Source organism: Pristiophorus japonicus, chromosome 30 (genome assembly GCF_044704955.1).
Source record: "Pristiophorus japonicus isolate sPriJap1 chromosome 30, sPriJap1.hap1, whole genome shotgun sequence".
NCBI classification, from domain to species: Eukaryota; Metazoa; Chordata; class Chondrichthyes; family Pristiophoridae; genus Pristiophorus; species Pristiophorus japonicus.
The window spans coordinates 1,278,888-1,292,197 of NC_092006.1; the positions used below are offsets into that span (position 1 = coordinate 1,278,888).

The window sequence follows — 13,310 nt, forward strand, 5'->3', positions numbered from 1 at the left end:
CCCAGGGCAGGTACAGGGGGTTAGATACAGAGTAAAGCTCCCTCTACACTGTCCCATCAAACACTCCCAGGGCAGGTACAGGGGGTTAGATACAGAGTAAAGCTCCCTCTACACTGTCCCATCAAACACTCCCAGGGCAGGTACAGGGGGTTAGATACAGAGTAAAGCTCCCTCTACACTGTCCCATCAAACACTCCCAGGGCAGGTACAGGGGGTTAGATACAGAGTAAAGCTCCCTCTACACTGTCCCATCAAACACTCCCAGGGCAGGTACAGGAGGTTAGATACAGAGTAAAGCTCCCTCTACACTGTCCCATCAAACACTCCCAGGGCAGGTACAGGAGGTTAGATACAGAGTAAAGCTCCCTCTACACTGTCCCATCAAACACTCCCAGGGCAGGTACAGGGGGTTAGATACAGAGTAAAGCTCCCTCTACACTGTCCCATCAAACACTCCCAGGGCAGGTACAGCACGGGGTTAGATACAGAGTAAAGTTCCCTCTACATTTTGCTGAAGTCCTGGTGCTCGCCCCCATGTATAAAGCGACGGTGAGAGTTGTTACCTCATCGAGGACGCGGTTCTTTGCCCGGCCGAGCGCCGTGTTCAGTGCGTTAACCCATGACTCCTTCTCTTCAGGGCTCAGCGCCAGGAAGATGAGGTTTGGTGACTGGAGGGAGATGCACAAGGTTAGTGAGTGAGTGATGGGGAAAGGACAATACTAACACCGCACTGAGACAGACACCGAACAGGAGTACTGCAGTTACCCTAACATAGCGGGTGACCACTGACAGCCTGGACCAGCCTGGGGCAGGGTCTGCGGTGGGGGGCATAGGATATTCTACAGATATTTATTCATGCTGTATTTAAACTGAAGTGTGGTATTGTGGGGCAAAGAACAAACTTACATTATACAGCACTTTTCACGACCTCAGGATGCTCCAAAGTGCTTCACAGCCAATGAAGAACATCCTGAAGTGTAGTCACTGTTGTAACGTAAGAAACGCGCCGACAATTCATGCACAGCAAGCTCCCGCAAACAACAATAATAACCCGCTAAATTTACATCCACCTGAGAGGGCAGACAGGGCCTCGGTTTAATGTCTTATCCATAAGGTGGCGCCTCGGACAGTGTAACGCTCCCTCAGTACTGCCCCTCCGACAGTGCGGCACTCCCTCAGTACTGCCCCTCCGACAGTGCGGCACTCCCTCAGTACTGCCCCTCCGACAGTGCGGCACTCCCTCAGTACTGCCCCTCCGACAGTGCGGCGCTCCCTCAGTACTGCCCCTCCGACAGTGCGGCACTCCCTCAGTACTGCCCCTCCGACAGTGCGGCACTCCCTCAGTACTGCCCCTCCGACAGTGGGGCGCTCCCTCAGTACTGCCCCTCCGACAGTGCGGCGCTCCCTCAGTACCGCTCCTCTGACAGTGCGGCACTCCCTCAGTACTGCCCCTCCGACAGTGCGGTGCTCCCTCAGTACTGCCCCTCCGACAGTGCGGCGCTCCCTCAGTACTGCCCCTCCGACAGTGCGGCACTCCCTCAGTACTGCCCCTCTGACAGTGCGGCACTCCCTCAGTACTGCCCCTCCGACAGTGTAACGCTCCCTCAGTACTGCGCCTCCGACAGTGCGGCACTCCCTCAGTACTGCTCCTCCGACAGTGCGGGGCTCCCTCAGTACTGCCCCTCCGACATTGCGGTACTCCCTCAGTACTGCCCCTCCGACAGTGTGGCACTCCCTCAGTACTGCCCCTCCGACAGTGCGGCACTCCCTCAGTACTGCCCCTCCGACAGTGCGGCACTCCCTCAGTACTGCTCCTCCGACAGTGCAACGCTCCCTCAGTACTGCCCCTCCGACACTGCGGCGCTCCCTCAGCACTGCCCCTCCGACAGTGCAGCACTCCCTCAGTACTTCCCCTCCGACAGTGCAACACTCCCTCAGTACCACCCCTCTGACAGTGCGGTGCTCCCTCGGTACCGCCCCTCCGACAGTGCAACACTCCCTCAGTACCTCCCCTCCGACAGTGCAACACTCCCTCAGTACTGCCCCTCCGACAGTGCAGGTCTCCCTCAGTACTGCCCCTCTGACAGTACAGCGCTCCCTCAGTACTGCCCCTCCGACAGTGCAGGGCTCCCTCAGTACTGCCCCTCCGACAGTGCAGGGCTCCCTCAGTACCTCCCCTCCGACAGTGCAACACTCCCTCAGTACTGCCCCTCCGACAGTGCGGCGCTCCCTCAGTACCACCCCTCTGACAGTGCAGGGCTCCCTCAGTACTGCCCCTCCGACAGTGCGGCACTCCCTCAGTACTGCCCCTCCGACAGTGCGGCGCTCCCTCAGTACCACCCCTCTGACAGTGCAGGGCTCCCTCAGTACTGCCCCTCCGACAGTGCAACACTCCCTCAGTACTGCCCCTCCGACAGTGCGGGGCTCCCTCAGTACTGCCCCTCTGACAGTACAGCGCTCCCTCAGTGTCAGCCTGGGTTATATACTCCAGTCTGTGGAGTGGAGTTTGATCGCACAATCTTCTGACTCTGAGTCGAGAGTGCTGCCCACTGAGACACGGCTGAAGGAAATGAGTGTTAGCACAATAACACTGGGCGATACACAGCCCGATTGGATGCACCCCTCCGAGTCTTGTCAAGAATGCGGGACTTGCGTGCCGAGGGCCAGTGCGTAATTTCGGAGGCAGGGGTCAAGGTGAGTCACCTGTCAGTGGCCTCGACGGGAAACCATGCTCCTGCTGATCGGCCACAGGGGCTACAGGCCAGAGGGGTGGGCGGGAACGGAGCGGGTTTGGTGAAAGGGTTCTGCCAGCGATCAGCGGAGGGGCTCACCGTGTTACCGGGCTGCTTGTTGCGGACCAGTGTGAACTTGCTGTGGTTCTTCTTGCTGCGACTCTTTGACTTGCGCAACTCCTCGCATTTCTCGTAGTCCGTCAGGTCGAACTTGTCCGGAACCTTCTTCTCGTCTTTCACCTGTGAATAGGAACATCCAGGACGAGCTGAGGCAGGGGATCCGTCTGTTCTCGCCCACCCCTCAGCGTCACTCTGAAACCGGCCCCATGGCATTCTCTTTCTCTGTCCCCCCCCCCCCCATCCCCTGAAGGTGCTGACACTCACCGGGGGCCGGCCGCACCTCTCCCAAGTAACCTTTCCTCACGTGTGAGCATGGGCAGGATATCCAACTGTAGGGGGCGTCACCGGCCATCCTGGCCTCACCGCACAGCCGCACGCACTATCTGCTCAGGACTGGGAATATGACGATCGCTGTAAGGTTGGCTACAGCCATCCTATAGTGGGACTGACATACAAGCCCCACATGACGTGGGAGGGGAGCTAAATTTGTGACACACTGCGGACAGCCTCCTGACTTCTTGTTAATAGACTAGGAACCATTACTAAAACTCTTGCCCCCGTCACCTCGAGGCCACGTGTAGCTGTCCCCTGGCTAAGATCAGTTAACTCCCAGTAATGGGACCCAACAACAAGTACGGCTCAGTACCATAAGGAGGAGTCCTTCCCCACCAACACTTTCAGTGATCGGGGGGGCAAGAAAGATTTTCAAGAACGGTTCCAGGGATGAGGGACTTCAGTGACGGGGAGAGACTGGAGAAGCTGGGGTTGTTCTCCTTGGAGCAGGGAAGACTGAGAGGAGATTTGATCGAGGTGTTCAAAATCATGAGGGTTCTAGACAGAGCAGATCGAGAGAAACTGTTCCCATTGGCGGAAGGGTTGAGAACCAGAGGACACAGATTTAAGGTAATTTAAGAAGAACCAAAGGCGAAATGAGGAATCACTTTTTTACGCAGCGAGTGGTTGGGATCTGGAATGCGCGGCCTGAGAGGGTGCTGGAGGCAGACTCAATCGTGGCTTTCAAAAGGGAGTTGGATAGGTAGCTAAAGGGCTACAGGGAAAGGGCTGGGGAATGGGACTGGCTGAAGTGCTATTGCAGAGAGCTGGCACAGGCTCGATGGGCCGAATGGCCTCCTGATGTGCTGTAACCATTCTATGATTCTATAATAGGGTCAGAGTCCGAGCGCCCAGTCCAGTCCTGAACCAAAGGTGTGGAGTCTGTCCCTGGAGGTGAAAACCCTCGAACTGCTCGGTTTCCCAGAACATGTGGAAGCCGCAAGATCTGTGAGAATTGCAGCCTTGGAAAACTCAAGTGTGTTCCTGGAATTAATAACTAGGACAAAGACAGGAAGTGAGGAGTTATCCTGGGATTTCCCCTCCGGCTAAATCGGGATCCATTCCTCGGCTGCATGAAGATAAAAGCAAACCGTGAAATGGAAACCGAGAGCTGGAATTTATGTACTCTCTCACACAGTCTCTGGCACATGCCCCCCCGACTGATCTCCCCCCCCCCCCCCTCGACTGATCTCCCCCTCCCCCCCCTCGACTGATCTCCCCCCCCCCCCCCACCGACCTCCCCTCCCCCCCCCCCCCACCGACCTCCCCTCTCCCCCCCCCCGACTGATCTCCCCCTCCCCCCCCCTCGACTGTTCTCCCCCTCCCCCCCCCTCGACTGATCTCCCCCTCCCCCCCCTCGACTGATCTCCCCCTCTCCCCCCCCTCGACTGATCTCCCCCTCCCCCCCCTCGACTGATCTCCCCCTCTCCCCCCCTCGACTGATCCCCCTCCCCCCCCCCACAGACCTCCCCTCTCCCCCCCCCTCGACTGATCTCCCCCTCCCCCCCCCTCGACTGATCTCCCCCTCTCCCCCCCCCTCGACTGATCTCCCCCTCTCCCCCCCCCTCGACTGATCTCCCCCTCTCCCCCCCCCTCGACTGATCTCCCCCTCTCCCCCCCCCCTCGACTGATCTCCCACTCCCCCCCCCCTCGACTGATCTCCCCCTCTCCCCCCCCCCACAATCTCCCCCCCACCGGCCTCCCCTCTCCCCCCCCCCCCCCACAATCTCCCCCCCACCGACCTCCCCTCTCCCCCCCCCCACAATCTCCCCCCCACCGGCCTCCCCTCTGCCCCCCCCCCACAATCTCCCCCCCACCGACCTCCCCTCTCCCCCCCCCCACAATCTCCCCCCCACCAGCCTCCCCTCTCCCCCCCCACAATCTCCCCCCCCATCGACCTCCCCTCTCCCCCCCCCCACAATCTCCCCCCCACCAGCCTCCCCTCTCCCCCCCCCATAATCTCCCCCCCCACCGACCTCCCCTCTCCCCCCCCCACAATCTCCCCCCCCACCGAACTTCCCCTCTCCCCCCACAACCTCCCCCCACCCCACGACCTCTTCCCTCTACTGACCTCCCCCCCCACGACCTCTCCCCTCTACTGACCTCCCCCCCACGACCTCTCCCCTCTACTGACCTCCCCCTACCCCACGACCTCTCCCCTCTACTGACCTCCCCCTACCCCACGACCTCTCCCCTCTACTGACCTCCCCCTACCCCACGACCTCTCCCCTCTACTGACCTCCCCCTACCCCACGACCTCCCCATCTATCACCCTCGACCGACCTCTCACCCAACGACCTACCGTCTCCACCGGTCTCCCCTCCACCACTGTCTGCGACCAATGCGTGCAGAGGTCAGGGGTCGACTGCTCTATCCTGCAGCAAGTGCACCTCAGTTAAATGGACCTTTGCCCTTTGCAGTGTTTCTGACTGAAGTCTGCTTCCCCTTTGGAGAAGTGACCATGGATGTGAGGTTAAAGCCCGGTTCTGGAGTGAGGGTGAGTGGGACAAGGGGAGCAGGTACTGGGAGACTGTGGTGCCGTGTCCGTGTGGCTCTGCCTCTCGGCGCTGCAGTTATATTTAGCCGTACCAGTGTGGTTTGTAAATGTGCGGGTTAGAGTCTGTCAGCCAACACATACTTCTTAAACACAGCTTATCAAACCTGGAGTGAAATCTTATCAAAGAGCAACTGTCACAATCTGCCTTTTAAAGATAAATAATGAGTCACTTTTAGCATTTTTAACTCATTTCTACCTCCTGATTTTTTACTGTTGTCTATTTTTATTTGAACTGGTGATGTTTGTGTGTGTGTACATGAGTGTGATTCTGTGCGCACTCTGTGTGTGTGTGTGTGCATGTGCGCGTGTGTTTGCGCCTACTGTGTGTATATGTTGTGCAGTGTGTTTCTGTGCACACTGTGTGTTCATTCAGTGGCGGTGCTGTGGGATCTGTGAGTCACAGCCCAGCACTAATCTACATGCACAGCACCTAGTTTTCATGCAGTTGTGGTGATGGAGTGAAACCACAGCTGTACAGACAGCAAGACAGGAAGTGTTAAACTGCAAGGTTCGAAATCAACTGTTTCCCTCGCACTTGGCTCCTCCTCCCCTCCTGCACCTTGAATCCTAGATGCCAATGTGTTCTGTGCAGAAATGACCAGAGACTCCCCCAATGTGATAGTAAATGCATTGTACTGATCCATACAGATCACAGGGTGCCAGCTTCAATCACTGGTCTGTGCTGAGCTGACACCTCACCCAGGGCTGCAGTTGGGGCGACAATTGTCCTCAGAATCCCTGGGCCAAGGAGATGAGAAATCAGACGAGATCCTTGCCGGCAAAGCGTTTGTCTGGAGGTCAGGGTCGGCTGCAGTCCTTTCACAGATGAATAGTCTGCTGACGTTCACAAGCAGAAAATGGTCACGGGGGTGGGTGGGGGGGGCAGCGGTTATGGGAGGGAGGCAGGAACCTGATCCCCAACAAGAGCCAGCAGCTTCGGGAGAGGAAGGGAGATCGAGCAGAGGCAACAATAAAATACCTTTAATGTAGATGGAGATCTACTTACTGCCCACACCTGGAGTCATCCCACTCCTGGAGTGATCCCATACCTGGAATCATCTCACACCTGGACTGATCCCACTCCTGGACTGATCCCACTCCTGGAATCATCCCATACCTGGAGTGATCCCACTCCTGGACTTCACCCACACCTGGAATCATCCACACCTGGAGTGATCCCACTCCTGGATTTAAACCACACCTGGAATCATCCACACCTGGAGTGATCCCACTCCTGGATTTAACCCACACCTGGAATCATCCACACCTGGAGTGATCCCACTCCTGGATTTAACCCACACCTGGAGTCATCCATACCTGGAGTGATCCCAATCCTGGATTTAACCCACACCTGGAGTCATCTCACACCTGGAGTGATCCCACTCCTGAATTTAACCCACACCTGGAATCATCCACACCTGGAGTGATCCCACTCCTGGATTTAACCCACACCTGGAGTCATCCATACCTGGAGTGATCCCAATCCTGGATTTAACCCACACCTGGAGTGATCCCACTCCTGGATTTAACCCACACCTGGAATCATCCACACCTGGAGTGATCCCACTCCTGGTCTTAACCCACACCTGAAATCATCCCATACGTGGACTTAACCCACACCTAGAATCATCCCATACCTGGAATCATCCACACCTGAAGTGATCCCACTCCTGGATTTAACCCACACCTGGAGTTATCGCACACCTGAAGTGATCCCACTCCTGGATTTAACCCATACCTGGAGTCATCTCACACCTGGAGTGATCCAACTCCTGGATTTAACCCACACCTGAAATCATCCCATACCTGGACTTAACCCACTCCTGGATTTAACCCACACCTGGAGTCATCCATACCTGGAGTGATCCCGCTCCTGGATTTAACCCACACTGGGGTCATCTCACACCTGGAGTGATCCCACTCCTGGATTTAACCCACACCTGGAATCATCCACACCTGGAGTGATCCCACTCCTGGACTTAACCCACACCTGAAATCATCCCATACCTGGACTTAACCCACACCTGGAATCATCCACACCTGTAGTGATCCCACTCCTGGATTTAACCCACACCTGGAATCATCTCATACCTGGAGTGATCCCACTCCTGGACTTAACCCACACCTGAAATCATCCCATACCTGGACTTAACCCACACCTGTAGTCATCTCACACCTGGAGTGATCCCACTCCTTGATTTAACCCACACCTGGAGTTATCTCACATCTGGAGTAATCGCACTCCTGGATTTAACCCACACCTGGAGGCATCCATACTTGGAGTGATCTCACGCCTGGATTTAACCCACACCTGGAATCATCCATACCTGGAGTGATCCCACTCCTGGATTTAACCCACACCTGGAATCATCCACATCTGGAGTGATCTCACGCCTGGATTTAACCCACACCTGGAATCATCCATACCTGGAGTGATCCCACTCCTGGATTTAACCCACACCTGGAATCATCCACATCTGGAGTGACCCCACTCCTGGATTTAACCCATACCTGGAGTGATCTCACTCCTGGATTCAACCCACACCTGGAATTTATTCCTCGGGCTGAACATTTTTAACCAGCACTGTTGCTGAAACAATCAGCATTAATATAAAGATCTCAGAAGTTTCCAGTGCTGCCCTGAGCCAGATCTTCACAGCAAAGGGTTTCCAATCCAGAATGGCCTCACTATCGCTACATGACATCATGTAGCGGATGTCCATCGAACCTCAGAGTAACGGGATCCAATGCCTTTACAGAGTTGCATCATCAATTTGTGTTTCTGATCAGTAATCTATCTTTCACCCCCAATCTCTCTCAATTTCAGTCTTCCATCTATTTTATCCATGCTACTGTGTCAATGTGCCACAGAAATACCTCCTCTTGTTCCTTCAAAGCTGCAGATACTCCAGGCTATCTCCAACCTAGGAACTACTGATCTCTGCCAGTCATGATCTTGTTGAATGGCGGAGCAGGCTCGAGGGGCTAGATGGCCTACTCCTGTTCCTAATTCTTCTGTTCTTATGTAGTTGCTGCTTCGTCCTACAATCTACTGGCTGTTAAAATCCCAGCCTGTCATCATCTAACCAGTGATAACCCAAAGTTGGCAGCGCCTAATCACTACTTTATGATCTGCCTGTCTTCTTTCCTGTTCTTTTCACTCTCGATAAAGAAAAGCTTTTCTTCAGTTTGTAACCCATCCCCATCGCGTTTAAGCGAACTGTGAAAGTTCAGTAAGGATCAGACTCTGGGAAATCTCAAAACATGCCAACAAATGGCCAATTGAGGGAGAATTCTGAGAGATGTTCAAGTGATGAAGGATCTAGAAGCGATTGAGCAAGTGATGGAGGATGTAGGAGAGATGGAACACATGATGGAGTGAGTGTGGGAGAGATGGAGTGAGTGATGGAGAGCGTAGGAGAGATGGAGCACGTGAATATAAACACATCTTTTGACAATGTTGGGCCATACTAGCAATCACGCTGCCTCTTAAATTAGCCTGAACAGGAAGTGAACAGTCATCACAGGACTGTACTGAGTTCGAGTGACGCTCACGACCAGAACATCAACCCTTTTATGTCTGAAACTAGTTTCAAAAACTTCCTCCGCAAACTCCTCTTCCTCCCTGAAGCCACAGCTTTCAAGGTCCACAGGTGTCGGTCCACAAATACTCAGACAGGAGGGGGAATCAAAGCCCAACCTGATATTAGCTAGCAAGGGAGGAGGGGTCGCTGGACAGGAGCATACAACCTGCCTAAATCCCGCCCCCCCAACCAAAGGGCACTGAGCAGCAAGTTATACCAGGGACCTCCCTGCTCTGTGGGGATCAGCATCATACTGGGCTCTCCATTCCCCCAGTCAGCCAGCTCGAGAATATTGTTCTGCGACAGTGTTGAGAGTTTGCAATCCCACTGTGCCTCAAAGCATAAGAAAAAGGAGCAGGAGGCGGCCATTCGGCCCCTCGAACCCGCTCTGCCAATCAATAAGATCATGGTTGATCTTCAAACTCAACTTCACTTTCCTGCACTGTCCCCGTATCCCTCGATTCCCCTCGACTCCAAAAATCTATCGACCTCAGCCTTGCATACACTCATCGACTGAGCCCTCTGGGGCAGAGAATTCCAAATATTCACCACCCTCTGAGTGAAGAAATTTCTCCTCATCTCAGTCCTAAATGGCCGACCCCTTATCCTGAGACTGTGACCCCTGGTTCTAGACTCCCCAGCCCGGGGGAAACATCCTTCCTTCATCTACCCTGTCAAGCCCCCTTCAGAATCTTGTATGTTTCAATGAGATCACCTCTCATTCTTCTAAACTCCAGACAGTATAGGCCCAAACTACTCAATCTCTCCTTGTAGGACAATCCTTTCATCCTAGGGATCAATCTAGTGAACTTTTGTTGCACTGCCTCTTCCTTAGTGACATCTCCCTGTGCCTCAGGACCCCTCCCTGTGCCTCAGGACCATCTCCACATGCCTCAGGACCCCTCCCTGTGCCTCAGGACCATCTCTGTGCCTCAGGACCATCTCCCTGTGCCTCAGGACCCCTCCCTGTGCCTCAGGACCATCTCCCTGTGCCTCAGGACCCCTCCCTGTGCCTCAGGACCATTTCCATGTGCCTCAGGACCCCTCCCTGTGCCTCAGGACCATCTCCCTCTGCCTCAGGACCATCTCCCTCTGCCTCAGGACCATCTCCCTGTGCCTCAGGACCCCTCCCTGTGCCTCAGGACCATCTCCCTCTGCCTCAGGACCATCTCCCTCTGCCTCAGGACCATCTCCCTGTGCCTCAGGACCATCTCCCTCTGCCTCAGGACCATCTCCCTCTGCCTCAGGACCATCTCCCTGTGCCTCAGGACCCCTCCCTGTGCCTCAGGACCATCTCCCTCTGCCTCAGGACCATCTCCCTCTGCCTCAGGACCATCTCCCTGTGCCTCAGGACCTTCTCCTGTGCCTCAGGACCCCTCCCTGTGCCTCAGGACCATCTGCCTCAGGACCCCTCCCTGTACCTCAGGACCATCTCCCTGTGCCTCAGGACCTTCTCCTGTGCCTCAGGACCATCTCCCTGTGCCTCAGGACCCCAACCTGTGCCTCAGGACCATCTCCCTGTGCCTCAGGACCTTCTCCTGTGCCTCAGGTCCCCTCCCTGTGCCTCAGGACCGCGCTCTGATCCCCGGATCCTACCTCTTTCTCCGAGATGTACAACTGATCCGTCTTTAAGATCACGAAGCGGTTTTTCCAGAGTTCTCGGAATATTCCTCTCCCGCAGTACTTGCGAATCCAGCCACATTTCTCGGGCTGGCCGGGCGGCTGGCCGCCTTCCTGGCCTCCCTGAATAATGAGAGAGATGAGCAGTGTGAGGGAGGGACATCTCCCTCAGTGAGAGGGTGAGAGGGAGCCGGAGGGCAGCAGTCAATAATCGGTCAGATTGTCGCTTCCCATCCCTAAAAATATCCCGGTCATTCTGTGCTCCGGGTCTGCGTCATCTAAATAACACGGGAGAGAGTAGGGCAGACCCCTGTACCCAGACCCCTGGACCCAGACCAGACCCCTGGACCCTGACCCCTGACACAGACCCAGATCCCTGGACCCTGACCCCTGACACAGACCCAGATCCCTGGACCCAGACCCCTGGACCCAGACCAGAACCCTGGACCCAGACCCCTGACACAGACCCAGAACCCTGGACCCAGACCAGACCCCTGGACCCTGACCCCTGACACAGACCCAGATCCCTGGACCCAGACCCCTGACACAGACCAGACCCCTGGACCCAGACCCCTGACACAGACCCAGACCCCTGGACCCAGACCAGATCACTGACACACACCCAGACCCCTGGACCCAGACCCCTGACACAGACCCAGACCCCTGACACAGACCCAGAACCCTGGACCCAGACCAGACCCCTGGACCCAGACCCCTGACACAGACCCAGAACCCTGGACCCAGACCCCTGACACAGACCCAGAACCCTGGACCCAGACCCCTGGACCCAGACCCCTGACACAGACCCCTAGCCCCCAGAAACCTGGACCCAGACCCCGACTCCCAGACCCAGATCCCTAGCCCTCGAACCCCCGACACACAGATCTGGGCCCCCGGACCCAGACACTAACCCGAGACCCATATCCCTGGATCCAGACACAGACCCTAGCCCTTGGACCCCTGGCACACAGATCTGGTCCCCCGGACCCAGACCCCTGACCCCTGACACAGACCCCTAGCCCCCCGAACCACCAGACCCCTGGACCCCCAGACACGGACACAGACCCTAGCCCTTGGACTCCCGACACACAGATCTGGGCTCTCAGACCCCTGACACAGACCCCTAGCCCCACGAACCACCAGACCCCTGACACAGACACAGACCCTAGCCCTTGGACTCCCGACACACAGATCTGGTCCCCCGGACCCAGACCCCTGACACAGACCCCAAGCCCCCCGAACCACCAGACCCCTGGACCCCCAGACACGGACACAGACCCTAGCCCTTGGACTCCCGACACACAGATCTGGTCCCCCGGACCCAGACCCCTGACCCCTGACACAGACCCCTAGCCCCCCGAACCACCAGACCCCTGACACAGACACAGACCCTAGCCCTTGGACTCCCGACACACAGATCTGGTCCCCCGGACCCAGACCCCTGACACAGACCCCAAGCCCCCCGAACCACCAGACCCCTGGACCCCCAGACACGGACACAGACCCTAGCCCTTGGACCCCTGGCACACAGATCTGGGCTCCAGGACCCAGACACACCCGAGACCCACATCCCTGGACCCCCAGCCCCAGTAAACAACACTCACCCTCTTACTCGGCAGCGTCTTCTTCATCATCCCCCAGCCCCAGAGCGGGCTCCGAGCTCCGGCGGCCCCCGGATCGCTGCTCCAACGTTACCGGGGATCCGGCTATCTGTTTCCCTTCGAGTTCTCCTGCAACCTCGGGTCTCTCCTTCCCTCCCTCTGTGCCTGTCTCTATCTCTAGTCCTCTCTCTCTGCTTTTATTTGTCTGTTCTTCGGTGATTGCCCCTGCCTCCTGTCCCTCTGCCTCTCTTTCTCTCTCTGTCCCTCGCTCTGCATCAGGATTACATTTCTTGTTCCCCACACATGATGTCTGGATGGCTGGCCGGCAATATATCTTCCTTCCTCTCGTTGTGTGCCTCTAACTCATCTTATAAAAACCAATGTGTGGGGGCCGGCTTTCTGCTCCTGTCAGAGGAAGTCCATGTTAACCCATTGCTGGCTGTGAGCTCACAGTCTGTCTCAGGGGCTGCTAACCTTCGACAAAAATGATCAATTAAAAACAAGAGCATTGGAATAGACGAGTCTGGAGGTAACAAAAGGGATGAAGGTTTCAGCTGCAGATGGGCAGGGGCAGAGATTGGCCATCTCGGTGATGGAAAGGATATGGGGTCGGAAGCTCAGCTCAGGGTCAAATAGGATAGCAGAGTCTGGCTGAGCCTCAGACAGTAGCCAGGGAGAGGGATGGAGTCAGTGGCTAGGGAGCGGAGTTAGTGGCGGGGACTGAAGACAATGGCTTTAGTCTTCCCAATATTTAATTGGAGAA

General features: G+C 56.2%; 1 protein-coding gene across 1 annotated transcript; it reads right to left on the reverse strand.

Annotated features, from left to right (window-relative positions):
* Positions 1 to 199: 199 nt before the first annotated feature.
* Positions 200 to 12,910, reverse strand: LOC139240231 (pleckstrin homology domain-containing family O member 1-like). Its single transcript, XM_070868712.1, has 4 exons — positions 12,551 to 12,910; positions 10,923 to 11,069; positions 2,832 to 2,972; positions 200 to 668 (listed from the first exon to the last, which is right to left on the reverse strand). The coding sequence occupies exons 1-4, from the start codon at positions 12,578 to 12,580 to the stop codon at positions 447 to 449; spliced, it is 540 nt and encodes a 179-aa protein (XP_070724813.1). The 5' UTR covers positions 12,581 to 12,910; the 3' UTR covers positions 200 to 446.
* Between the last annotated feature and the right edge of the window lie 400 nt (positions 12,911 to 13,310).